The 26,661-nt window shown below is 38.3% G+C and overlaps 1 protein-coding gene across 4 annotated transcripts in view; it reads right to left on the reverse strand.

The window, feature by feature from the left end:
• GABRB1 (gamma-aminobutyric acid type A receptor subunit beta1) overlaps positions 1-26,661 on the reverse strand; it is a 447,651-nt gene that overhangs the window by 19,936 nt on the left and 401,054 nt on the right. For 3 of the 4 annotated variants that reach the window (XM_034958855.4, XM_008969063.6, XM_003816021.7), the window contains 3 exons: positions 13,460-13,597; positions 13,204-13,356; positions 9,993-10,237 (listed from right to left, as the gene is read on the reverse strand). In XM_034958855.4, the coding sequence (XP_034814746.1) occupies positions 9,993-10,237; positions 13,204-13,356; positions 13,460-13,597 (536 nt within the window). Of the gene's footprint in view, positions 1-4,602; positions 7,649-9,992; positions 10,238-13,203; positions 13,357-13,459; positions 13,598-26,661 lie in introns of those variants that run through there. The other variant, XM_034958857.3, reaches the window with a different exon arrangement.

Here is a 26,661-nt window from a genome sequence, read left to right on the forward strand (position 1 = left end):
TCCACCATCACCTCTTTCATCTTAAGTGATCTTCCTCTTTCCAGAAATGTTGCCCTGTGGTCCTTTCTCTACATAGAAGCTGGAATGATCCTTTAACAATGTAAAACAGGGCGACAGAGTGAGACTCCATCTCAAAGAAAAAAAAAAGTGCAAAACAGGCTGGGTGCAGTGGCTCATGCACGTAATCCCAGCAATTTGGGAGGCTGAGGTGGCCTGATCACCTGAGGTCAGGAGTTCTAAACCAGCCTGGCCAACATGGCGAAACCCCATCTCTACTAAAAATACAAAAATTAGCCGGGTGTGGTGGCGGGCGCCTGTAGTCCCAGCTACTCAGGGAGGCTGAGGCATGAGAATTGTTTGAACCCGGGAGGCAGAGGTTGCAGTGAGCCACGATTGCGCCACTGCACTCCAACCTAGGCGACAGAGGGAGACTCTGTCTCAAAAAAAAAAAAAAAGTAAAACAAATGATGTCTATTTATATCTTCTGTTTACTCTGTTTATATCTTCTAGTTACTTTTCAAGACATAGAATGAATTCCAAATTTCTTATTCTAGTCCAAAAAGCACCATGTGGTTTGCTTCCTGTGGGTACCTCAGCCCTCATTTCCTACCAGGCTGCTCTTCAAGCACTGCTCCAGCCACACAGGCCTTATTTTGGCTGTCTCTTGATGCTCCTAAGTCTGCAGGGCATTTTCACCTGCTATGCTTCTCTTGCGCAATGCTGTTTCTTGCCCACATTGTTACCTGGCTAGCTTCTCATCATTTTCTTTACTATAATTATCGTCATCTGCCATTATATCATGTGTTTATTCACATATTTGTCAATTACCTCAACTGGAATATAAGCTCCAGGAGGGCAGGTGCTTTTTTTGTTGTTCATCACTACTCAGTATGTCCTCCTTGCTTTTCCAGAACTAAGCCTAAGATACATTTTGCTGAGTAAATGTCTGCAGAATGGGGAAATCTGAAACTTATACTTTGAGTCATCTCTCTGAGCTCTGAGTTTCAATGGCCAAGGACACCTGCAGAGGTGGCTAGAATGTCTAGGATCTCCAGGGTTGTGGTTCTCAGACATTGAGGTGTATCTGAATGAATTGGGAAGCTTGCTAAAAACACCAGTTTGAGTTCATCTCATTTTAGGTTAAGATCCTCTTAGTCTGTATTCCACCCAAACATCCCAAGGGTCCTAGTAGGTTGTGGTGGATGCCTATTCGTTTGACCTGTCTGATTCCATTCTACCTTCCTCTGATGATAATGCCCTGATATTCTTTTGGTGCACGTGGTTGAAGTATGCCTAATTGCATCTTCTAGGTTCCAGGGACATGCATGTGATCCAGACCTAGGCATTTAGCATTTTCCATCTTCCTGGTGAGAAGAATTGACTTCTGCGTGAAAATATGACAAGTTTATCCAAAAAGACTCAATCCTAGGCCTTTTTTAAATTATAACTATGGGGTATAAGAAATAATTTTGTGCTAGGGTCAAAGAGCTTTGACACTATAAACTTGGAACTTTGGGACCACCATGAGGGAAGGGTCAAAACAAAGTCAATATAAAAGAAAGCAGAATTAAGAGATGAAGAGAGATACTTCTGACAAATTGTTTGGACACCTGGAACAGCACATGTGAAACTAGGACTGTGCTTCCACCTTTCAGTTGTGTGGGCCAATAAATCCCTCTCCCTCCTCTTTTATTCTTAAACCAGTTAAGTAAAGTAGACTTCTTTCTTGTTCACCAAAGGAGTTCTAGATATCTGGGTAGAGAAAAAAATAGAAAATAAGAGACAGAGATTCCTGAAAAGGAAAATTAGACTTCTGAAGACTGGAGATAGGATAGGATTAAATCAAGGCTAGAGAAAAAAAGGGAACGAAGCCAGATTTGGACAGGGGTTTGAGGAATAAAGAAATTCATGAACTATCAACACAGGCTGTCAGTAGAAATTCTGGATGCTAGGTATAGATGGTGAAAGTTTCATCAAAGGCAGGGTGAGTTTTCCAGTTGGTCTGAAGGCCCAGGCTCAAAGGCTGACAGATAGGGAGCTGTTTCAAGCTGGACCTAAAGACAGAGCTGTATACCTTTACAATGTCCGCCTCTACCTGCACATTGCATCCTGGAATTAACCACAATACAGAGCTGATTTACATTTAGAAAGTTGTCTGAAAGTGTTTGGGTGACTTACCATGGAGAACAGGAATGGGAGAGAAGAGGCCAGATCACAATACTAATATCTGATTTTAAGAGAAAAAAAATCTATTTCTTGACTATTGGGGATACAACTGCATATTTGGTATTGTGAAAGGAAAATAAATCTTGGGGCCCCCAAATCACTAAGCTAAAGGGAAAAGTCAAACTGGGAACTGTTAGGGTACACCTGCCTCCCATTCTATTCAAAGTCACCCCTCTGCTTACTGAGATAAATGCATATCTGATTGCCTCCTTTGGAGATGCTAATCAGAAACTCAAAAGAATGCAACCATTTGTCTTTTATCTACCTATGACCTGGAAGACCTTTCCCTGCTTCAAGTTGTCCCTCCTTTCCAGACCGAACCAATGTTCATCTTACATATGTTGATTGATGTCTCATGTCTCCCTAAAATGTATAAAGCAAAACTGTGCTCTGACCACCTTGGGCACATGTTGACGGGACCTCCTGAGGCTGTGTCATAGGCACTCATCCTCAACCTTGGCAAAATAAACTTTCTAGATTAACTAAGACATGTCTCAGATTCTCAGAGTTCACAGAATGAATCTTTGGCAGATTCCTCTGGTGTCCCCTGTGACACGGAATGACTGAATCAGTCTCTGCTCACAGACCACCCAAGTTACCATTTCAGCCATTTCATTTATTTGCAAATGGAAAGGGATCGTGGCCAGAATATATAACTGAAAAAGTTCCAGATGAGTATAAAAGTGGCCCAGAGGTAGCTTACTTAAAGCCTAGTTGTACTGTGAAATCTATCTTTCAAAACTCTAAATACCATCTCTATTTTCAAATGATGCCTGAGGGGCTTATGAATCTACAGTCTTTATCACCTTAGAGGTTGAAACTCTCCTAATGTCTGGATCTAGCATCTGCACTGAAATAAAAAGATGCTTCAGAGCAGCTGGAGGAAATATAAATCAAGACAAAGCAAGCACTCCTGAAGCTTCAGTACAAATACCCCTTGACCTGACTGCCCAGCCAGAGCGATCAAAAGTAATGTGTAACAACTGAACAAGGCCACTCTATGCTCCAGTGAACCAAGGCAAATACTGAGGAAATCCCTCAAATGAAAATTGTCTGGGACCAGGGCACAGATGTCATTTAAATTTAACTGTTTACAAGCATCTAAAAGTAGAGGATCATCCAACCATTATATTTAAAAAAATTAATAGTCTTTTTTATATTTTTGAGTTTAACTAGCAGGTAGCAATTTAAAATACCACACAGTTTGCATTATTAATGTAACTGCTGAAATGACACACTGAATAGATGAAGTAAATACTTGCTTTGTTATTGACATATTATCTGTCTGGACTTTTGGTTTTAGAAGAGGATAAGAAAGTTAGGAACTACCAAACCTAAGCAGGTGCAGGGATGATTATAACTTGCATGAGATGGTAATGCTGTATTATTATCCCACCTAAATATGAAGAAGTTTATAAAATTGATACAGGAGATAGAAAGAAATTATTTAGACAGATAGTAAGGGCAACAGAGACCTCGGCGGAATTTCTGTTTTAACAAAAAGCAGCCCCCAAATCATTTATTTTCTAACAAAGAGCAGTCTGAAAAATCAAGCTGTAGACATAGATAAGCAAGTTGGAAGCTTTCACGGTGAATGCTGGCAGCTGTGCCAGTAGAAAAGGGCTACCTGGAAGCCAGGTATGTTCAACATGAAGGCTCCATCTTCCCTTTCCTTTTTCACCCGAGTACAGTACAGAGAAGCAGGCAACATGGCGCCAGCCAGGTAGAGAACCCACTTGCATAATAAAAAATTAGAGTGGGGTGGCCAGCTTTTTCACATGCTATGCAAATGGCACATCTAGCCTTAACCAGTTTTTTGAGCCTTATGCAAATGGAAGACCTGGTCTGACCAATCTTTCATGCCCTATGTAAATTAGACACTACCTCCTCTTATTCAGCTGTAAAACCCATTGCATTTCACCACAGACCAGAAGACCTGCTTGGGACCCCTCTCTCTGCAGGAGAGAGCATTTCTCTTTCTTTCTCCTATTAAACCTCTGCTCTTAACCTCACTCCTTATGTGACCGCATCCTTGATTTCCTTGGCGTTGAGACAATGAACCTTGGGCGTTACTCCCAGACGAACAGTGCCATTTCAAAATCTTAGCCATAATGCTCCTTTAAAGATTACATGTAATGCTATATGGCACTGTGATTCAAAAAGAATACCAGAGGTTGATATAAAGCATGTTAAAATTTTTTTTTTGAAAATAAAAATGATAGGAACAGTAAGACAGTCTGGAGCAGAAGCTGAAGTGGAGTATAGTCTCTTTTTCTTACTTATTATGAATATGTACGAGTTTTATAAAACATAGTGTAACACTGAATGCTTTGCATGATTTCTAAAAACATCTAAAATGGAGAACAACTCTCCAGTATTAATTAATTAATTCATTCATTCAACAAGTATTTATTTGTTATCTACATTTTAGCTACTGAGGAAAGAACAATGAATGTAATAGACAAGGGCTCTGGGGTGTATAATTGGGAAGCTGTAGCTTAAAAGGAGAAACAGATGTTAAAAGATAATTATACAAATAAACATATACTCACTATCATGGAAGTCTTATTGTGGAAAAGCACAGGATCCCATCAGAACAATTAACAGAGATACCAAATAATAAATCAAGAGTGAGAGTGTCTATTAAGGCAACCCCAAAGTAGTAGCATTTATGGTAAGAACTGCTACAATTGAGAAATTGAGAGAAGCCCAATATGACCTTCAATTTCGCTAATCATTTTTTTCTGTTGTATACAATGTGATGTTAATTCATCTAATAAAAATTTTAATTCTGTGATTTCCATTGTTCCACTTTTATAGTTTCAACTATCTTCTGAAACTCCCCATTTCTTTATACACTATATCAATTTTTCCTATTGACTTTCTCTTAAACTTTTTATTTGGAAACTATTACAGATTCCCAGAAAGTTGTGAAGATAGCACAGAGGGGCCCCATGTACCCCTCACCCAGGTTCTCCAACTGATTACATCTTACATAACTATGATATAATATCAAAGTCAGGAAAGTGACATTGACATAAAGTGTGTATAGTTCTGTGTAATTTTATTGCATATGTAGATTCATGTAACAAGCATTCCAATTAAGTTACAGAACTATTCCATTACTGCAATGATCTCCCTCACACTAGTTCTTTATAATCAGTCATACCCATCCCACCTCCTTCCTCACTATCACTGACTCCCGGCAACCACTAATCTGTTCTCCATCTCTATAATATTGTTATTTCAAGAGTGTTATATCAATGGAATAATACAGTATTATAACCTTTTAATACTGGCTTTTTTCACTCAACCTAATGCCCTTGAGAGACATCCAAGTTTTTGCATGTATCAACAGTTCATTTCTTTTTTACTGGAATAGTACTCCATAGTGTGTATATACCACAGTTTGTTTAACCATTCATCTATTGTAGGATATTTTGGCTGTTTCCAGTTTTGGGCTATTTCTTATGAACTTTTAAATACACTAATTGTAGTTATTTATACTAATTATCTTTTAGGCCAATATTTGAGACTTTTACTGCTCTGTTTCTGTTGACAAATGTTTTTCTCTTGATGATGATCACATCTTCCTGTTTCTTCTTATGTCTAGTAATTTTTTACTATATATTGGATATTTTGAATGATGCACCATAGAGACTCTAAATTCTGCTATCTTCCCCAAAGAATGTTGAGTTTGGTTTGGTAGGCAGTTATATGACTAACATATCATCCAGAATATGTGGAGACTTGGTTTTATGTGTCATTAGGGTGAGCCTATTTTAGATTTTCCCTTAACCCAAGGGGAATCCCTTATTCTTGTGACTTATCTTTACCCTTAAGGTATAAGCCTCTTGAGATTTTTATGGAAAACCTAATGTGCTTACCACCCCCACACTCCCCAACAGGCTGGATTCAAACTCCAAACTCTGACTTTTATATGGTGGACAGTAACTAAAATCTCTGTTCATTTTTCTTTCCCCCAGCTTCTAGCTATTTTTTCTTTCTGTGCTCCTTGGTATTTGTACATTTGTACATTTGTAGCTCAGGGATCAAGCTGGGGAAGTTTACACTCAGGTGTCGAGTTTCTGCTATGGCTCACTTCTGAAATTTCCAGGAACTCTGGAACAATCAAACTCCATGATCTGACTCCTCAGGTCAGTACAACTTCAGTTTCTGCTGAAGTTTTGCTGCCCCACATCCCTCAGTCTGGGACATGGCTTCAGGGGAAAAGCTGCATAAACATGGATTTCACACAGTGTGGTTCCTTCCTTTTGAAAGTTGATTCTCTTTTAGTTTTTGCTTGTTTTGTTACTCTCCCATGTCTTAAAGCAGATTTCTAAAAATGTGCTCACAGTTTATTATTTCTATCAATAGGAAGATTACTCTGATACAAAGTACTCTGCCCTGTTTTAATATGATTTGTTTTTGAATTTTGTCAGAATTATGTCTATTTTTCTGTGGAAATCATTTGTGGAGTTCGTAGTCTAACTTTCCATGGATAAAAACATATTTTAAAAAAATCTCCTTTAAGCATTGTCTTCTGACAGTTGAGGAATTTCTTTATTTCTTTATTCATTCTCTTTTAATTCAAAATTTAAAAAGTCAATTTACCAGGAATAAAAGTTTACTGATTCGAGAGACAATGAATTCTTACCACATTTAAGCCCAATGTTACTCAAACAGCCTGTTTATGAAATAAAGGTCAGTCAAATGGGAACATTTTACTTATTTATTAGCCAGTCATGAAGTCCTCTGCAGGACTTATACATCTAGATCTGACATGACATAGGCTTTCCTCCTGCCTTTATTCAACCTTTATCATCTTAAAAAATTTCTCTGATATCCTAGTGTGGAATCAAAAGCTGAAAGTGTTTGCTTAAAGTTTGTTTTGTAGTCTTTTTATTTTATCTGAATAAATTGATTCCAGTTTGCTTGATGTTTCATTTTGATATGGACAGGAGACAGGAAAATACTGGAAAGAAGGGGGTAGTTCCCCGGCAAAGGCCCCACCCTCAAGCATGGAACCCCACGGCTCTAAATGGGAACAGGCATTTCTGTTTTAGTGTCAAATATTGCCTTTTGGCCCACCATGCCCCCCATACTGTACCCATATAAACCCTGAATCCTGGGCTCCATGAGCAGAAGAGCAGAGGAGCAGAGGAGCAGAAGAGTGGCATAATAGAGAAGGAGAGAAGAGAAGGAGTGTCTGAATGTCAAGAGAAGTTTGGCTGGAGATGGTCGGAGAGATGGCCGCGGGATGGCCAAACTCCTGGGGAAGATTATCTTCCCACTCCAGCCTCTTTCCAGCTCCCCATTCATCTCACTGAGAGCCACCTCCATCCAGCAATAAGATCCTCCACATTTACCATCCTTCAACTTGTCCATGTGACCTGATTCTTCCTGGACTCCAGACAAGAACCTGGGTACCAAAAAGGCACTGAGCTGGTTAACACTTAAGCTGTCTGCAGATGGCAGAGCTAAAGAAGCACTGTAACACACCTACTGGGGCTACGGGAGTCGCAGGCACCCACCTCTAGATGCTACCATGGGGCCAGAGCCCAAAAGTGCTTGCCCCGGCTCCCACACCTGCCCGTCTGCATGCTCCCCCTCCCATAAGGTTTGAGTGCATGGCAGCCCAACAGATGAGCATATCAGGGAACTCTCCTGTTTCAATTTAATTACTCTTCTAGAGAACATTGCTTTTTAGCAACTGAAGGGCCCTGCTTTCTTCGTTATTCTTTCCTAAATTGTACTTATCTTTGAGTATCCATCCAGTTCATGTCTTCTGCATTTTCCCACCACTGAACCTATTCCACCTTTTTTGGGTAGGGTTTTCCCTCGTGACTTATCAATTAACACACATTCCAAGCTGTGCAGAGGATGAATTAGTATGTTTGAAGGCAACTGAGATGAGGATGGGAATAGAAAAGATGTGGCCTCCCAAAGTACTTTTAAAGCTGGTGTGGTTACAATCACACATTGGGAAGTTGCTTTTTTTCAGGTATACACCTCAAACTAACTGTGTCCTGTCTCATTTTATAATCACCTCATATGAGTATAATATTCTTTCACAATAAGATCAGAAGATTCTTGAGGGCAAATATCTTGTCTACTTCTCTCCCCATAGCGCTGAACATAGTGCCTCACACAAAGGTAGAAGTTTATTTTATGTGTTCCTTTGAATTTTAACCACTTGGCTGAATCCCTAAGTTTTCTTTGCTAATTTTTCAAACAGTGTTTATCCAAACTTTCGTCCTACTAAAGAGCATGAAGATACACCCTGAAAATTTATAATTTGGCCTAAGTATCCAGCCACATTTCACACTACTCTGCTTTCTTCCTCACTAACTATGCTCTTGCTCTACCGGTCTTCTCTCAGTATTTAAACACACAGGAATTCCTGCCTCAGAGCCTATGCACTTGCTATTTCCTTTGCCTAGAATGGACATGGCATGGTTAGCTGTTTCTCATTACATAGGTATCAGATCAAATGGTCATTCCACAGAGAGGTCTTACCAAAGTGTCCTGCTCCCTTAAATCTGACCCAAATACTCTTTTGTTCAGTACTCTGTTTTCCTTTTTAAAATTATTATTATTTTAAGACAGGGTCTCACTCTGTCACCCAGACTGGGGTGCAGTGGCGCAATCTCTGCTCACTGCAACCTTTGCCTTCTGGGTTTAAGCCATCCTCCCATCTCAGCCTCCCAAGTAGCTGGGACTACAGGCAAACACCACAATGCCCGGCTAATTTTTATATTTTTTGTAGAGATGAGGTTTTGCCATGTTGCCCAGGCTGGTCTCAAACTCCTAGGCTCCAGTGAGCCTCAGCCTCCCAAAGTGCTGGGATTACGGACATGAGTCACTGTTTACTTTCTTTTTAGCACTTACTAGTAACTAAAATTATCCTTTTGATATTTGTTTGTGTTTATTGCTTATCTTCTCATGTTAGAACCTAAGCTCCATGAGGGTGAGGAATTTTGTCTCATTCACATCAGTATCCCAAATGCCTAGAACAGTGCCTAAATGAACAGTTGTCACCCTCTGTGCTATCTTGAAAACAATTTGTGGTAGATACACATTTGAATGTACTTAACAATGGTAAATTGATTTCAGTGAAAAATGGCTCAGAGGTAGAGGCTACAGAGATGTTTTTAAAGAATAAACAGATAATTCATTTAAATTTAATTCCATCCAATGAGACCACAGGTTATAAGATGTACCAATGAGAAAAACAGAGTTCTTAAAACAACTCTGTGAGATAGACATACTATAATAATCTCCATTTTATGGATGAGGACACTGAGAGAAAAGGTTAGATAAAGACTGAAATAGGTTGATTTGGCTGAAGTTGTAAAGCCATTAGGTGACTAAACTGGGAATGAAAACCAGGCAGTTTGATTTCAGTCTATGGTTATAACCACTGTGCCTCATCTCCATTTAGGAATGCAATGTATATTCACTTTAGTTCTCTCATTTATTTACCATGCAAATCTAGCATTATTACTTTACATATGCTTTTACAAATAGTTTAGAATAAATAATAATGGACTTGGGGTTGAGTTCCAGGGTATATTACTAATCAGTATAACCCTCAATCTAACTTCTTCATTCCTCAGTCCCTGAATATGTAAAATGAAGGCTTGGTTGAGTCTTATTAAAGATCAACTATTTTTTTATTAATTGTTTTTAAGTTATGAGAGCCAGAGGCATCATGATGCTGATAAATTTAACAAGAATATTGTTAGGAATATTTAATATCTTACCTGGACTTTATTCATCTCCAGTTTATTCTTCTCATTGGCACTCTGGTCTTGTTTGCTAGCTCCCTTTTTCTGAGGGCCTTTCCCAAAGAAGATGTAATTTACAAAGGCATACTCCAGCAGAGCCAGGAACACAAACACAAAGCAACCCATCAGATAAATATCAATCGCTTTGACATAAGGGATCTTTGGCAGGGTCTCCCTGAGGTGGGTGCTGATGGTTGTCATTGTAAGCACTGTCGTGATTCCTGTGAAAGAGAAAGACAACACTTAGCTGAAGGCGCCACTATTAAGTTCCTTTTTCAAGATTGAGAGGACAGATGCCATGTGCCACTTCCTTATTGGTGCCCCTGAGTGATCACAGTAGCATGATAAACCACTAGGCAAAAAGGGCAGGTATTTTGAAAGACAAGGCATTAGCCTCCCTACATAGTCCATTAATGAATCATAAAATAGAATGTGTAGTTAATGAAGGGTTGAAACCATTTTTTTAATTGCACAAAATAAAAACAAAAGCAGATGGAAAAGCAGATCAAAATCCCATTGAAATCCTGCTATTGAATGTCGCTCACTTTGTTACATGACCACATCTTTCTTCTTCCTTTTCTCAGCATCTGATTCACTGTGCTCCTAAATCTGTCTTTGTGATACTAATCCCTATAGCAGCCTCTACCAAACTGAAAGCTGGTGACTAGTTTGAGATCTACTTCATCCCATGAATCTACAGGACACCCAAGTTACAAGGTCAGTATTGCATTTTAAAATGATTGTGTGTCATTCTTAGCAAAACATCACCAAAAGAGGAAACATGAGAAATGTCATAATTTGTATCAAGTGCTTGATTTATGTATATTTTACATTTACTATAATCTTGTTGCTTTGATATTTCAAATATTCTCTATTTTCTTGGTTCCAGAACCTAGAATGAATTAGTTCCCTGATGTCAGAAAATAGCTTCTTAAAAATTTGAACTTGGATTTGTTGAAGAAATTTAAGTCTGTAAACTCATAAAAGACAGATTTTGTTTTATTTACTTTGTTATATATAGCATTCTTAATAGTATAATGTTTGTTTAGCTGTATAACAAATATTTTGTGTTGATGATGGTGGTGATGAAGTGATAATTGTGAAAAGCAAGAAGTGAAAAAAAGTTGGAATCTAGTGTAGATATTTGTTCTGCAATACTAATATTATGCATTTGTATAGTGTTGTACAGTTTTAAACACTTACAGTTATAAATTATCTTACATGGCTGTCATAACAGCCTGAAAATGATAGGGAGTGTATATTATTCTCATTTTATAACTGATAGGGACTGTATGTTATTCTCATTTTATAACTGGGTAAACAGAAAATCTGAGATTAATTATTTTGTTTTAGGCCACCCAGCTAGGGTCAAAAGAGCATAGAAATGTTACACAATAGCATTTAAAATAAGCAATGAGATGAAAAGGTAAAATCTAAAATTTGATAGAGGCTCTTAAAAATAAAGTCAGAAAGTATAAAATAGATAGTAAAGACAAAGGAGAACTTCCAAAGGGAATGGAAGGTAGCAAAATGAAATGAAGGGAAAAATAGTTTCGCATTCATTTTCCAATCAGATTATTCTAGATGTATATTCCCGGATTTGACTATTCAACTTTTAGAAGAACAGATAAAGTAGGAGGTCAGGGCTACCATACAAAAAATTAAAGTGGTTCAGATCAGTAATAAATTCTAATGTGCTGGACTGATATAAAATGTCATAATGAGTGGTCTTTCTTATTTCTTTGAAAAAACCTTTAAATTTCACCTGATACAATTCTAGCTAATGTGCTTCACAGAAATGAATGAGTCACTTATAAATTCACCAATTGCATTTCTGCTTCTACTCTTTGTTTTACATTTTTAAGCAAAAGTGTTAGTAAATGAATGCCATTTTAAATTACATATGTTTTAAAATATCTCGTTTTACCATCCAAAGAATAGCTTAAACAAGCACCTTTATATACTGACATCTCTAATATCTCCAATTAAAATAGTATTAGCTTTGAGGATAGAAGAGTAAGGAAAACCACAATTCATAAACTTACTAGTTATTATTCTCTGCTGTGGACATCATCCACTGTTTTTTTCTTAAGTGTAGCATATAGACCTAACAATACTCATGTTCAAGTAATATGTGCAGATGCATATGTGTGATAGATACTATTATTTGTTTGCTTTCTTTAATCTTAGGCTGTTCAAAGATTGATAAGGGGCTGCAAACACTTGACTTTGTGAGCTTTATGTATTCAGCCATTACAAATAAGCTGTAGTGATGACAATTAGTGTAGCTGTGAACCGGTATGCTGATCATCTAGTCCAGCTTAACAGTCTCCGAAGTGAAGAGATGAAATATGTTAGTTTAGCCAGAAATGATATGTGTGTGTGTGTGTGTGTGTGTGTGTGTGTGTGCATGCGTGTGTGAGAATTAGCCCCAGAAAGAGATAACTGAAATGGCTGTAGGATCAAATAATGACACAGACTTGCACATCCCGAGATTCACCAGACAGACCTTACACATTCTAACCTTCCAAGGAATCCTTTAAAGTCTCAAATATAGCCTGTCAGCTTTCAGCAATTAATTAACCATGACAGGATTAGTTCTAAATTTTGTTCCCCCAAGAAGGAAATCATTTTTATTCTGTCTTGACCACAGATTATTAATATAGCTGATGAATTGTCTGTGCCTTATTCAAGTGTAATAAACTCCATTTAAAGGAGACGTGACTTGATACGATTTAATTTTAGTTAGTATTCAAAGGATAGTATTTCTCAGCAATTGACAGCTTGTTATTAGTCACAAGGTTTAGCTTTCTCCAAATTCATTTGAAAATAGTGCATTGTATATGTTCTTCACTGTTAAAAGCAGGGATTAAAGGGGAAGTCATCCCAAAGTTAGTAAAAACTAGTGTAATGAGAATTTAAAAATATATTCCATGAGACACTTAAGTAGTGCTAGATATATTCCAAGATTTTTGTTTGTTTGTTTTGGTAAAATGCTAAAAAGACAGTACATTGTAGAATATTCGTTGTGGACATTCTTACATTTAGATATTTTATATTCAGGGACTTGTAAGATGATCTAATTCTTTGGCTTGCTATAAGAGAGCCCTTGCCTGTAATTCCTGATATTGGTTATTTGTTTGAAAGTAAAATCTGTTAGCTCTCTGCAGTGCTGAGAATGTATTACCTAGTGCGACTCTGGCTGCAGATGCATCATAGTTGATCCAAAAAGACACCCAGGACAGAATTGTAATCAGTGTAGAAGGCATGTAGGTTTGCAAAATGAAGTAACCAATGTTTCTCTTTAGACGAAAACTTAGTGACAGTCGTGGATACGCTCCTGAGTTGAGAAACAAAAGACAAGTAATCAGACCATTATTTGGTTGGAACCATCTTCTTCCTTTCACAGCACCCCTAGTACATTTTGGGGGAAACAACCTCACCTGTTGTGAACTCCACCTTCTTAGACACCATCTTGTAGTCAACAATTGAAAATTGAGGAAGTTCGATTTTATTAACACCAGTGACTGCCCCTTCTCCTCCATTCCAGTAAAATTCAATGTCATCAGTGGTATAGCCATCTGAAACCAATAAAAACAGCACGGTTAAACAAAGTTTAGGAAATCATTTTGAATACCATCTGGGAGCTAGAGGAAAAATTCCCAACACAAAAGTGGTAAGGTGGCATTGCTTTAAACTAGGGTGGTATGCAGGTCTCATGTGGAGTGCTATTTCTGATGGTTTGTTAGTAGCTTCATTGAAAGAATGGGTGCATCTGGCTTTACTGGACTTAAGCTCTGGATCGTTTAGTGATATCTGATGTCATTGCTGCAAGTTTATTCTTATTGTATCTACTAATTTGCATTCCTTGGTTAAATTGGGGGATGGCTGAATTCTAGGTACCTGGACATGGCTTTGGCTATGTGCTACTTAACAACAACAATAGCACAACAAGTAATAATAATTGAGCACATATTTGTTAAATGGATAACAGATAGTGTAAAGAGATGAAGTGTAATGAAAGACCAAGTTTATATATAGGCATTACATGATTAAGACATTAAAAACTACATATTTCTTTTAGAAAATTTGGCAAGCTTTTATTAATATCCTTTGATTATAGCTAATATTATTATAGCTAATATGTGGGTGAAAGTCTTAGGACTACATAAATTTTTGATAATGCTTTTATATCTTTATACTTATGAGAGTGAACTTTAGTTAATTTAAGGGGAATGTGTAGGGAACTGTAGATTGTAATACAAGGGCTTGTCCTCAGGTCTTCAGCATGAAGGCCCTTTGCTGATGGCCTAATCTCTTCCTCTTCTCACTCTACTCCCACCTGGCAGTGGTCTAGCTGGGTTATCATTATGTATAAGAGTAACTTGCATAAGAAGAATGTACAGATACATTTTAAAAATCTAAAAATAATTTTAGGAATATTTTAAGACTATATTTTTCTCTACCAGCTAGAGACAAAGAAGCTCTTTCTAAATTCATTTTCTATTTAGGTTCACCTCAAATAAAAAAGCATAAAATCTTTTTTTCCATTAGAATTGCAGGGGCTAGTGTTTCAAAGGTAACCACATAAGCTTTTTGTAGTGGACACCATGCTGATCTACTTTTGATTAAAGCCAGTAATACCTTTTCAAGAGATAAAAAATGATGTATTTGATATTTAGAAGTTGAATGCCAGGTGCCAAAGGGTCACCATCAACTTGTCCTTGCAGAATGTAAGAAATTTTAAGCTATTTTTCCCCACTCCCTTCCCCGCTTTTAAAAAGGAAAACAAAACTGTCTTAACTTTACTGCTTTAAACTGGCTTCCAGATATAATCACCAGTGTCTGAAAGACTAAGACCCTCTTTACTATTGGACTTAGAATAATCTACATGGGACTAATTGGCATATTGGGGACTTTACCAAGTTTGGGTATGATTCTGTAAGACTGATTCTAAATGTCTCCTTGAGAATTTGGTAAAAACCTGCCAATAAAATCCATAGAAAAATATACACAGATAGATAGATAGATAGATAGATAGATAGATAGATAGATAGATGGAATTTGATGGCAATTTCAGGAGATCATGGATCCCATTCATGGATTTTAGAATACAAAACTCCTTTCTTAGTTGAAATGGTTAGTGGCAATATGACAGCTTATATTCAACCCAGATTCCTTCCTTTCCAATTCCAATTCAACCGTGAGTTACCTCTCCTAAGCCCAGCAGGAAGTAGTATCTGGGGAATGTGAGTTCTCAGCCCTGTCTGGATCCAGTGGACAATGGCATCATGGGATTTTCTTTCCCCCCTCAGCCACTAGAGAGAACCTAGGGACTGGTGGCATGGAGTCCTTGGGTGGGGATTAGAATAGTGAGATCAAAGAAGATAGCTGGGTGAAGGGGCTGTTGGGCCTACTAAAGAAGGAAGGGTATTACCACCTGTATGACTGTCTGGAGGAACTTCTGTCATCTCAGTCCTTTAAGGGGATGTGGGAAAGTTAAAAAGGTGGGCTGAGAAATCGCCATACTGTTTTCCATAGATATTGTGCTAATTTACATTCCTACCAACAGAGCATAAACGTTTCCATTTCACAACATCTATTGTTTTTTGACTTTTTAAAAATACAATTCGATTTAGCAATCCCACTACTGGGTATCTACTCAAAGGAAAAGAAGTCATTATATATAAAAGACTGCATTTGTACATTTATCACAACACAGTTTACAATTGCAAAGATATGGAGCCAATCTAAGTGCCCACCAACTGATGAATGCATAAGAAAAATGTGGCATATATATACACCATGGAGTACTACTCAATCATAATGGCCTGAACCCCGGAGGCGGAGCTTGCAGTGAGCGGAGATCGCACCATTGCACTCCAGCCTGGGTGACACAGCGAGACTCCGTCTCAAAAAAAAAAAAAAAAAAAAAAAGAGAGGAACAAAAGAACAAAATAATGTATCTTGCAGCAACTTGGATGGAGTTGGAGGCCATTATCCTATATGAAGTAACTCAGGAACAGAAAATCAAATATTGCATGCTCTTATTTATAAGTGAGAGCTAAGCTATGGGTAGGCAAAGGCATACACAGTGGTATAAAGAATGTTGGAGACTCAGAAGTGGGGAGGCTGGGAGGAGGGTAAGGGATAAAAAAATCACCTATTAGGTACAATGTACACTATTTGGGTAATGGATACATCAATAACCCAGACTTCACCACTATATAATTCATCCATGTAAGTAAAAACCCCTAAAGATATTGAAAAAAAAGAGAGAGAAGAAAAGGCAGGTTGGGTCACTGAGAGAGAGAGAGAGAGAGAGAGAGAGAGAGAGACTACCTCCTGGTGCATCAACAGGCTGGAGCTCACTATGCTTTCCATCTATAACTTTGTTCCTTTTAAGGTGACCTGGCAGCTGGGCCCAAACCCCAAAGAATATGCAAGAAAAAATAACAATGCATATAAGGAACCCAGTAGCCCTAGAGAAGGAAAACAAGTGGAACAACTAGATTTAGGTATCATCTAGTGAAAAGAACTGAGGAGGAAAAGAACTGAGGAGGAAGCAAATAATAGCTTGAACTCTTCATTCCTCACTCTTGGTAAAAATATAGGAACGCTTACAGATATCTGATTACAGCACAGGCAACTTTTTATTCTAAAACTCAATGGTTTTTTTTTTAATATATGAAATGTCTTAGATAAGTTGAAGAAAAGATGGCCACTGATGAGGCCACAATCTGTGGCTTGGAAGACAATTTTATAGATATTTGGAAAGCATGAAGAAACTATAAAAGCTTTGAAGGACTCATCTAGGAGATCTAATATAGGAATAGTGGGCATTCCTGAAAGAAGGGAGTTATATAGACGAGGAGCCATAATAAACAAAAAGAAAATACAAATTCCCCAGAGCTTACTAAATAAATTATTTTGCAGATTGGCAAGCTGAATATACCAGGTCATCCCAATATCATTCCTAAACTCCAAGGGTGTAATAATAGTCTTACAATCTTCCAGACAGAAAGTACAAGGTGTTTTCAACGGAAAAAGTATTGAACTTCTTATACACAATGCTGGAAAGAAAAGATTATGGAATGACACCCACAGAACATCTAGAATATAGGCATAAAGGACAGCAACTATGAGACCCAAAAGTACTACTCCCTGCCAAAATACCACTTCTTTCCAGAGAAGATATATAAAGATTCAGAGGACATATCATCTAGGTACCTGCATGAGGAAACTCTTCTACAGAAGACTCTAATTAAACAGATCAATCAGGACAGATAAGGGAATCCACCTTAGAAAGAGAGGAACGGTAAAGAATCATGACTAATCAATTTCATACAAATTAATTTGAAAATGTGGATGAAATGGGTAATTTTCTCAGAAGAAAGCATTTTTTAAAGCTCAAATAAGGAGGCACAGAAAATCAAAACAGCTTGATTTCATCCCTACAAACAGACATTTAAGAACTGATAATTCTATTGCTACTTAAACAGTTCCAAAACATAGGCTAAGAATGAAAATTTCTAAATTATTTTCATAAAGTAAGCAGAACATATTAGCAAACAAAATCCAGCAGTATTTTAAATAATAAAGCATAATCAATATGGTTTATTCTAAGTTTAACATTAGAAAATCTAGTAATATACTTCATTACAATAACAAATCTAAGGATAATAAAACCCATATGGTTATTTATACAGATACTAAAATGGCATTTGATAACTTTCAACACTAGTTCTCTTTTAACAAAGCAAAAAACATTATTCAATAAATATGAGAAAGGGCCAGGTGCCGTGGCTCACGCCTGTAATCCCAGCACTTGGAGAGGCCAAGGTGGGCGGATCACGAGGTCAGGAGATTGAGACCATCCTGGCTAACATAGTGAAACCCCGTCTCTACTAAAAATACAGAAAATTAGCCGGGCATGGTGGCGGGCCCCTATAGTCCCAGCTACTCAGGAGGCTGAGGCGGGAGAATGGCGTGAACCCGGGAGGCGGAGCTTGCAGTGAGCCGAGATAGCGCCACTGCACTCCAGCTGCGGTGACAGAGCGAGACTCCGTCTCAAAAACAAAACAAAACAAAACAAAACAAAACAAAACAAAACAAAACAAAACAAACAAACAAACAAAAAACAAAAAAACCTCACACAAAAATTTAGCCGGGCGTGGTGGCGGGCGCTTGCAGTCCCAGCTACTCGCGAGGCTGAGGCAGGAGAATGGCGTGAACCTGGGAGGCGGAAATTGCAGTGAGCGGAGATGGCGCCACTGCACTCCATCCTGGGCGACAGTGCGAGACACCGTCTCTCTCCGTCTCTCTCTGTCTCTCTCTCTGTCTCTCTGTCTCTCTCTCTCTCTCTCTCTATATATATATATGAGAAGATATTTCCTTAACATGGGAAGATATATCTTTCCTGGTCCCAAACCAGCATCATGTTTAGTGTGGAAACAGAAAACATTCCCATGAAAGTTAAGGAGAAGATGAGAGTGTCTACTACCATTGTTCATATTTAACATTGTTCTGGAAATACTAACCAAGACATTGGACAACAGAAAGAAAGTTGAGGTACAGAGTTGGAAAGCTGCTGGTTAAACTATCAGGATTTGCAAATTATGCAATTGTATATTCAGTAAACTCCAAAGAATTAACTGAAGAGCTATTACAAACAATAAGAATTTGGTAGGGTAATGGGGTATAAAATTACTATACAGAAATTGATAACTTTAATATATACAACAATAACTTATAACATATAATAGATGAAAAGGACCAGTTAAAAATAGAGACAAAATTATCCAGTAATAAATTTGGTCAGAAATATGCAAAACACATATGAAGCAACATTTAAAATAAATTTGAAGGGCACAAAAGAAGCCTTGAACAAATAAAAGGCATAGCATATTTTTGAAAGGAAAACTCAACATCGTAAGTTTCACAATTTAATATGATTGCCTCATAATGCCAACAGGATTTTTGTTCTGGGAACTAGACTAGATGAATTGAAAGTTAAAATAAAGAAACCCAAGAAAACTCTGAAAAAATAGTAGAAATAGGCTGGGTGTGGTGGCTCACGCCTGTAATCCTAGCACTTTGGGAGGCCGAGATGGGTAGATCACTTGGGATCAGGAGTTCGAAACCAGCCTGGCCAACATGGTGAAACCCTGTCTCTACTAAAAATACAAAAAAAAAAAATTAGCTGAGCATGGTGGCAGGCACCTGTAATCTCAGTTACTCAGGAGGCTGAAGGAGGAGAATTGCTTGAACCTGGGAGGTGGAGGTTGCAGTGAGTCGAGATTTCACCACTGCACTGCAGCCTGGGCAACAGAGCGAGACTCCATCTCAAAAAAGAAAAAAAAAGTAGAAATAAGAAGGAACTAGCCCTACCAGGTAGTAAAACATTATACAACCTCAATACTTACAACAGTGTGATCCCAGTGCTGGAACTGAAAGAAAGATCAATGGGTAACAATAAAAAATTCAGAACTTGTGCCAAATACATAGGAAAATTTAGAATATGATAAAAGTGGTGCCTCAAATTATTGGGGAAAAGATAGCTTAAGAAATCATGCTGGCTGAGGAATTACTTGAAACAGCAGTTTGGACCCCTATTTCATGTCATAAACTATTGTAAATCTCAAATAAATTGTAGATCTATCTAGAAAATATGACCATGCTTATACCGCAAGAAAACATGGGAGAATTATTTTATACTACTGGCATGGATGAGGCCTTTCTAACTCTAACAAATAATTCATAAGTCATAAAAAATTAACACATTCAGCTACATTAAAAAAGTGTGGCAACAAAAATCTATAAACAGAATCAAAAGTAAATAAGAGACAAAAAATAATTGCAGTTCATATTTAAGACAAGGGTTAATGTTCTTAATATATAAAAAACTTCTACAAACAACAAAAAAGAAAAAGACAAAAACCTTAATGAGAATATAGTAAAAGGATATGAACAGAGAGTTCATTGAAAAATAAAAATGCCTAAACTCAATTATAATCAGAGAAACTCAAATTAAAATTAAAACTGTATCAAGATACTCCTTTTTGCCTTATAACTTGGAAAAAATCCACAAAGTGATAACATATTTTGCTGAGCACGTGGGGATGCAGCTACTCTCATGTTGCTGATGAGGATGTAATTTGTTATAACCCAAATGGAATGCAGTTTGCTTCAGCTGTCGAAAGTATTAATGTATATACCCTTTCACCAAGCAACTCCTATTTTAAGAAATCATTGCTTAGGAATTACTGGAAAAAGTAGTTTGGACCACTCTTTCATGCCATGAACTATTGTAAATCTTAAATAAACTGTAGATCTGTCTAGAGAATATAACTATAAAAATTTCTAGAAATTAATCATTAAAGAAATTTCTAGAAATTTCCTTCTAGAAATTTGTGTGAATTGCACAATTGTGAAGAATGTGCATACAGGATTATTCATTAAAATACTGTTGTAATAGCAAAATATTTGAAACAACATAAATGTCCCCTGATATGGTTTGGCTCTGTGTTCCCACCCAAATCTCATCTTGATTTGTACTCCCATAATTGCTTCATGTTGTGGGAGGGACCTGGTGGGAGATAATTGAATAATGGGGGTAGTTTCCCCCATACTGTTCTCCTGATAGTGAGTAAGTCTCACGAGATCTGATGGTTTGATAAGGGGAAACTCATTTCCCTTGGCTCTCATTCTCTCTCTCTTCACCTCCTGCCATCCATGTAAGATATGACTTGCTCCTCCTTGCCTTCTGCCATGGTTGTGAGGCTTTCCTGGCCACGTGGAACTGTAAGTCCAGTTAAACATCTTTCTTTTGTAAATTGCCCAGTCTCGGGTGTGTATCAGCAGCGTGAAAACAGACTAATACATCCTCCGAGAGAAGAGTGGTTAACTAAATTATAAATTATAGCACATTAATGCACTATTATAAAGCCATATAGAACAAGGAATTTCTTATATATAATATTAAAAATCTCAAAAATCCACTTTCAATTAAAAAAATCAAAGTTCAGAACAATAATGTTGCAACATGCTAATATATGAGGGAAAAATCTGGGAAAAACAGAAACATATTTGCATATACTTGTAGGTGTATGAAAAAACTCTGGAGGGACAGATAACAAGGTAATAACAATTTCTTTTGGGGGGACTAGGAAGATGGATGATAAGGATGAAAGGGAAATTTTCACTCTAAACTTTTAATGTATTTTGAGTTTTGAATCATGTGAGTAAATTAACAATCAAAAAATTAAATTACAAAGAAGGAAATCTTAGCATCCTATGTATTTTCTACATGTGGGCAATGAGATTTCAAATACACACCTCCAGAAGATCTAGAATGGGGTTTATTAAGAAAGAATTTTATAAGCAGGGAGTGATATGGTTTGGCTCTGTGTCTCCACCCAAATCTCATCTCGAATTGTAATCACCACGTGTGGGAGGAGAGGCCTGGTGAGAGGTGATTGGATTATGGGTGTGGATTTTTCCCTTGCTGTTCTCGTGTTAGCGAATGAGTTCGAATGTGATCTGATGGTTTAAAAATGTGTGTGTGGCACTTCCCCCTTTGCTGTCTCTCGCTTTCTTCTGCTGCACCATGGTAAGACATGCTTGCTACCCCTTCACCTTCTGCCATGATTGTAAGTTTCCTGAGGCCTCCAAGCCTTTGTATAGCCTGTGGAACTGTGAGTCAATTAAACCTCTTTTCTTCATAAATTACCTACTCTCAGGTAGTTCTTTATAGCAGTGTGAGAACAAACTAATACAGGGAGGTAGTGGATCACCAGTTGTTTCCCAAATTCTCATTATCCCATGGTTTAGGCTCATCAGGTAGGCTGGGTGCACTGAACCCTGCCTTGCAATGCTGTACATTTCACATTTTTATAGGATTGCAGGGGGTAGCCTTAGGAACTCAGCAGTTGAGACCAGCTTCTGTGTCTGTCTACTTAACTCAGATCTGCTGAGTCTGCTCACTTCCAGGGAGGAGGAAATGAACTGCCAGACCTGCCTCTCCTCAGAGACAAAATATTGCTTTTCTATCAAGTAACACAAAAATCAGATAAGTTAAAGAATTCACCATGCCCATGAGATAAAAACAAACCAATTGGCTTGGAAGAAGGGGAAGTGCTGATGCCAAGCCTGAGAGAAATTTCTCCCATGGACTTTTTTTTTTTAATGTGATGAAAAATGCCTCAGCAAAATCCATTCAGGAAGATGGCGTGAAAGGCGAATTTTTTCATAAAGATAGATGGAATCAAAATAAGTAGAATTTAGTTTTTAAAAATCCTTTAAGGAGACAAGGCAATACAGTCCAAATTTAAAGCTGTCTTCTTGTCTGACTTATCTAGGCATGGATTTTAGTAGCATATCTAAATATCCTTTGCTAACCTTTATATGGGGCTGGGGTGGCCTTTCATTCAGTCAGGTTCTCGTTAAGTGCCTCACATTTCACAAATGAATGACTATCCTCTTCTGAGCTAGACTCCACATGGTTTTGCTTTTAGTTATAAACATAGAATAATTACACTGGGTATTTGTTAAGGAGGGAGTTGTAAACCAGTATCTAGAGACTCTGTGGAGAGAAATACTATTTATAGATCAAAGCCTGAATAGGAACCTTTGCTCTTGTCCCAATTGAAGTCTGGATTTGCCTATAGCTTTTGACTTCATTATGCCTGTCATTAGTTTGTGATCCTGGGTGGCCCATTTTCAAGTAGGCAGTAAAAACAGGGCTGACAGAACACAGCTTCCATGTTAGCTTTAGAGTCACCCATCAGTGATGCTGGCGTGCTTACTTTCCCCTCCTGAGCACTCTAACATGAGGTCTTTGCTGACTCTTCTCTGCCACAGACAACTTCTCTGGATTCAGTCTCTTATCTTTCTAGATATCCATCAGGATCCCTGATGAAGCACAGAACAATACCTAGTTCTTAGGGATGGCATCAAACATACCTAATTCTCTAAACTTGCAGGCAAATCAATGGAAAATATACTTGACATTGCAATACACCTACTTGTAGTGCCTGCTATGCATCAAACACTATCCTAGGCATGAAGGATATGCAGTGGGTTAGGCGTGGCCTTACTTTTCAGGATCTCATGGTCTAATAGCAGTCTAAGCAAACTATTGACCCAAGGGAGTTAAACTTCTCAGAGGATTTGGCCAGATGGGTAGAGCAGGCCTGCCTGGCAGAAGAAGTAACATATAGGATGAATACTGTATACAGGGAATAATATAAAGGTTGGATGATGTCAATGGAATATTGTGATTTACTTCATGAAATTTACTCAATAAGCAACTCAATTTTAGCAAGAAAACTGAACTTTGGCAAAGTTGAATCCATACGAACACCACAAAATCCTCAACAATTTCAGTATGCAAAGAAAAAACTGGGCCAAGAAGAGCAAGGTAATTAGGTAGCCAGGATTGAGTGTAGGGAGAGCTGTAGGTAGACTCCTATGGCCACTGGTCACAGTCCTTTCTGCTCCTAATTGACTTTTATATACTCCACTATACACACGCCCCGAAAAAAGCACAGAACCATGTTGAATTTTACCTGACTTATCTGTCTTTCCCCCACTAGGCTCTGAGCTTCTTGAGGTCAAGGACTGATTCTCATCATTTTTGCTTGCAATCAAAACACTGAAGTAGTAGATTCCAGGCTGAGCCACTAGCAATGACTCCCAGAACCACAGTGAAGATTGGCCTTTCAAAGGGACCGATCGCCACAATCAGAAAGCTGTTAATCAAGTAGGTACAGCAACCACATTGACTCCAGGATCACAGAAAGCTAAAACCAGAATTCTTCGTTCCAGAGCCATCCATGAGTTATGATCTGCACCAGCAAAATGGATGCTTCAAACACTACCTCTGACATGACTTGACTCCATCTAATCCAGAAAACTAAATTATAGCCACAACCTCAGTTTCAAGAGAATCTGGGAGATGTAGTTAGCTTTCCAAAGGAGGTTAGCATACATACTAAACTAGCTAGATGGACTTCTGCTGTCTGCAACAGACACTGGATTGACATAGCTTCTTTCTCTTCTAGGGAAGAACTATTTGCTCCGGCATTGTGATTACCAGAGCTTTTCATTAAAACCTCTGTTGTAACCCATGCCAGTCATTCACTTGATATTTCTATGCTGCATACTCCACTTTCTATGCTCTACTCTGTACTGCTGGGGCTGGGCTTCCTGCCTCTCTGGCTTCATGTTAGATACCTCCCCTAGGAAGAGCTAGCTGAAGATTAGAAGGTGGAAGGGAGAGGCTGGGCGTGGTGGCTCATGCCTGTAATCCCAACACTTTGGGAGGCCAAGGCGGGCAGATCTATGAGGTCAACAGATGAAGACCATCCTGGTCAACATGGCGAAACCCTGTCTCTACTAAAAATACAAAAATTAGCTGGGCGTGGTGGCACACACCTGTAGTCCCAGCTACTCAGGAGGCTGTGGCAGGAGAATCGCTTGAACCTGGGAGGCAGAGTTTGCAGTGAGCCGAGATTGTGCCACTTCACTTCAGCCTGGTGACTGCACGAGACTCCATCTCAAAAAAAAAAAAAAAGGTGGAAGGGAGAAAGAACCTTCCTGCTCCTGGCTCTTGCAGCATGGTAGTGCCTCAGTTTCTGGCGACTGCTGCCAGGGCAATTGAAGAAGTCACCTCTCTTTTGGCAATTCCATAAACAACTAGGACAGTGCCTCTCACAGGATCACATCAGATTCAAACTTGTGCTCTACTGCAAGCATGTTAGCAGCCTCTGACATCTGCCTGTTTAGCACTCTTCTCCTTTCTGCGTTTTTTTTTTTTTTAGCCCTTCCAACCTTTGTAACAAAGTCTTTATTAAATATTAAATTCCCTTTTTGAAAAAGCTTGAGTGGTTTCTGCTTCCCAGATAGGATCCTGTCAGTTACGTAGTACTGAACATACCATGCAGAATATTTCAACTGTTTCTATAGCTTTGTGTTTATCTCTACCCTTTGTCTTCTCTATTCCTCATTATATTATAAGCTCTTTGAAGAAAAGGGCCTTCTTTTATTCATTTAAAAAATTCCCGATGCCTAGAACAGATTCTGTCTATAGTAAAGTTTCAATACATATTTTTGAATAAATAAGTTAATATTGTTTGCTTCTTAGAGTTTTGAGTTTATGGTCCCAAACTGGTAATCTGATAGAGGGACCTATTTGGTATATTCTTGAGCCTAATTTACTCCCTGATGAAGGACGCCTTCACAGAGGCCTTACAGGTAAGTCTGGGCACCAAGGAAATGCAAAAATCTGTGTATTAATTTTAGGCTTACTGAGTTAACTAAGTGACAGAAGTGATGGACTCCAACTTCAAGCTGGTCTTTGAATTATAAGATCCTAGGTGAGAAACATGTAAGCACCAGTTATCTGAGAGTCAGTGATGGTTTGCCGCTTGCAGTTGAGGTGGGGAGAAGGGTGAGTCAAAACAGCACCTCACATTATCTCCCACTTCTGAAGAGCAGCAGAGCATGTCAATACTACACAAAATAAAAAAGCTGGACTATGACTACTGATCAATGGAGATTTTAATAATATTCCACAATTTATCCAGTCAGTGGTCTGGGTCTTTATTTCCAAGCTCACACGCACTTTGTTTAACTAAAACCCATTAGGCTTAGTGTTCAAGGCAGAGATAATTACAGATGATTTGGGGAAAAAAAAGAAGGCTTACTCCTTTTCTTTCTTTTTTTTTTTCTTTGAGACGGAGTCTTGCTCTTTTGCCCAGGCTGGAGTGCAGTGGGGTGATCCTGGCTCACTGCAACCTCTACCTCTCATGTTCAAGCGATTCTCCTGCCTCAGCCTCCTGAGTAGCTGGGATTACAGGCACGTGCCACCACACCCTGCTAATTTTTGTATTCTTAGTGGAGACAGGGTTTCACCATGTTGGCCAGGCTGGTCTCTAACTCTTGACCTCATGACCCGTCCCCCTCGGCCTCCCAAAGTGCTGTCATTAGAGGCATGAGCCACCGTGCCTGGCCAGCTTACTCCTCTCCAAGTAGAAGCTTGAGTTTTCATGGGAACAATAATGGCAGTTAGATCCAAAGGAAAGAATACTGGCTTTGAAATACACTATTATTTCAAAGGTTACACGAGAACATTTTGCCACAGAGTGAGAACATCAATTTACTCACACCTAAACAACCTATTTTACCAAAGGTTTTCTTTTATGAACCAGTGACTTCACACAATGTCTCAGAGCTGAACACTTGGATACCAAGGATGTTGTTTCCTAGCAACAATAACTATACAGGAACTCTTGAAATTTCCTTTCAGCCCCTGGGGATTTCTTAGTGGTGAAGAAAGTACAGATAAAATTAAGTTGATGTCAATGGATAAAGATGCATGGAGTTAGTACAATTGTAGAAGTATCTGGGATGTTAGTATTCTTTTGGTACTTGAAACACTCTATTTTGGATGCATTTTCTAATTTGAAAATAAAAATTACTCCCCACTGTGCTTAATAGAGCTAGGGGGATGGTCTAGTCTTGTACATAAATGTGTTTCACATAATGCAGACATTTAAGCTTCTAATCCATGGGTGGGCAGAAATAAGTTTATGTCCTGTTGTGGAGCAGTTGTAACCCAATCTCAAATTTCATGGTGTGGATC

This window comes from Pan paniscus, chromosome 3 (genome assembly GCF_029289425.2).
Source record: "Pan paniscus chromosome 3, NHGRI_mPanPan1-v2.0_pri, whole genome shotgun sequence".
Lineage (NCBI taxonomy): Eukaryota > Metazoa > Chordata > Mammalia > Primates > Hominidae > Pan > Pan paniscus.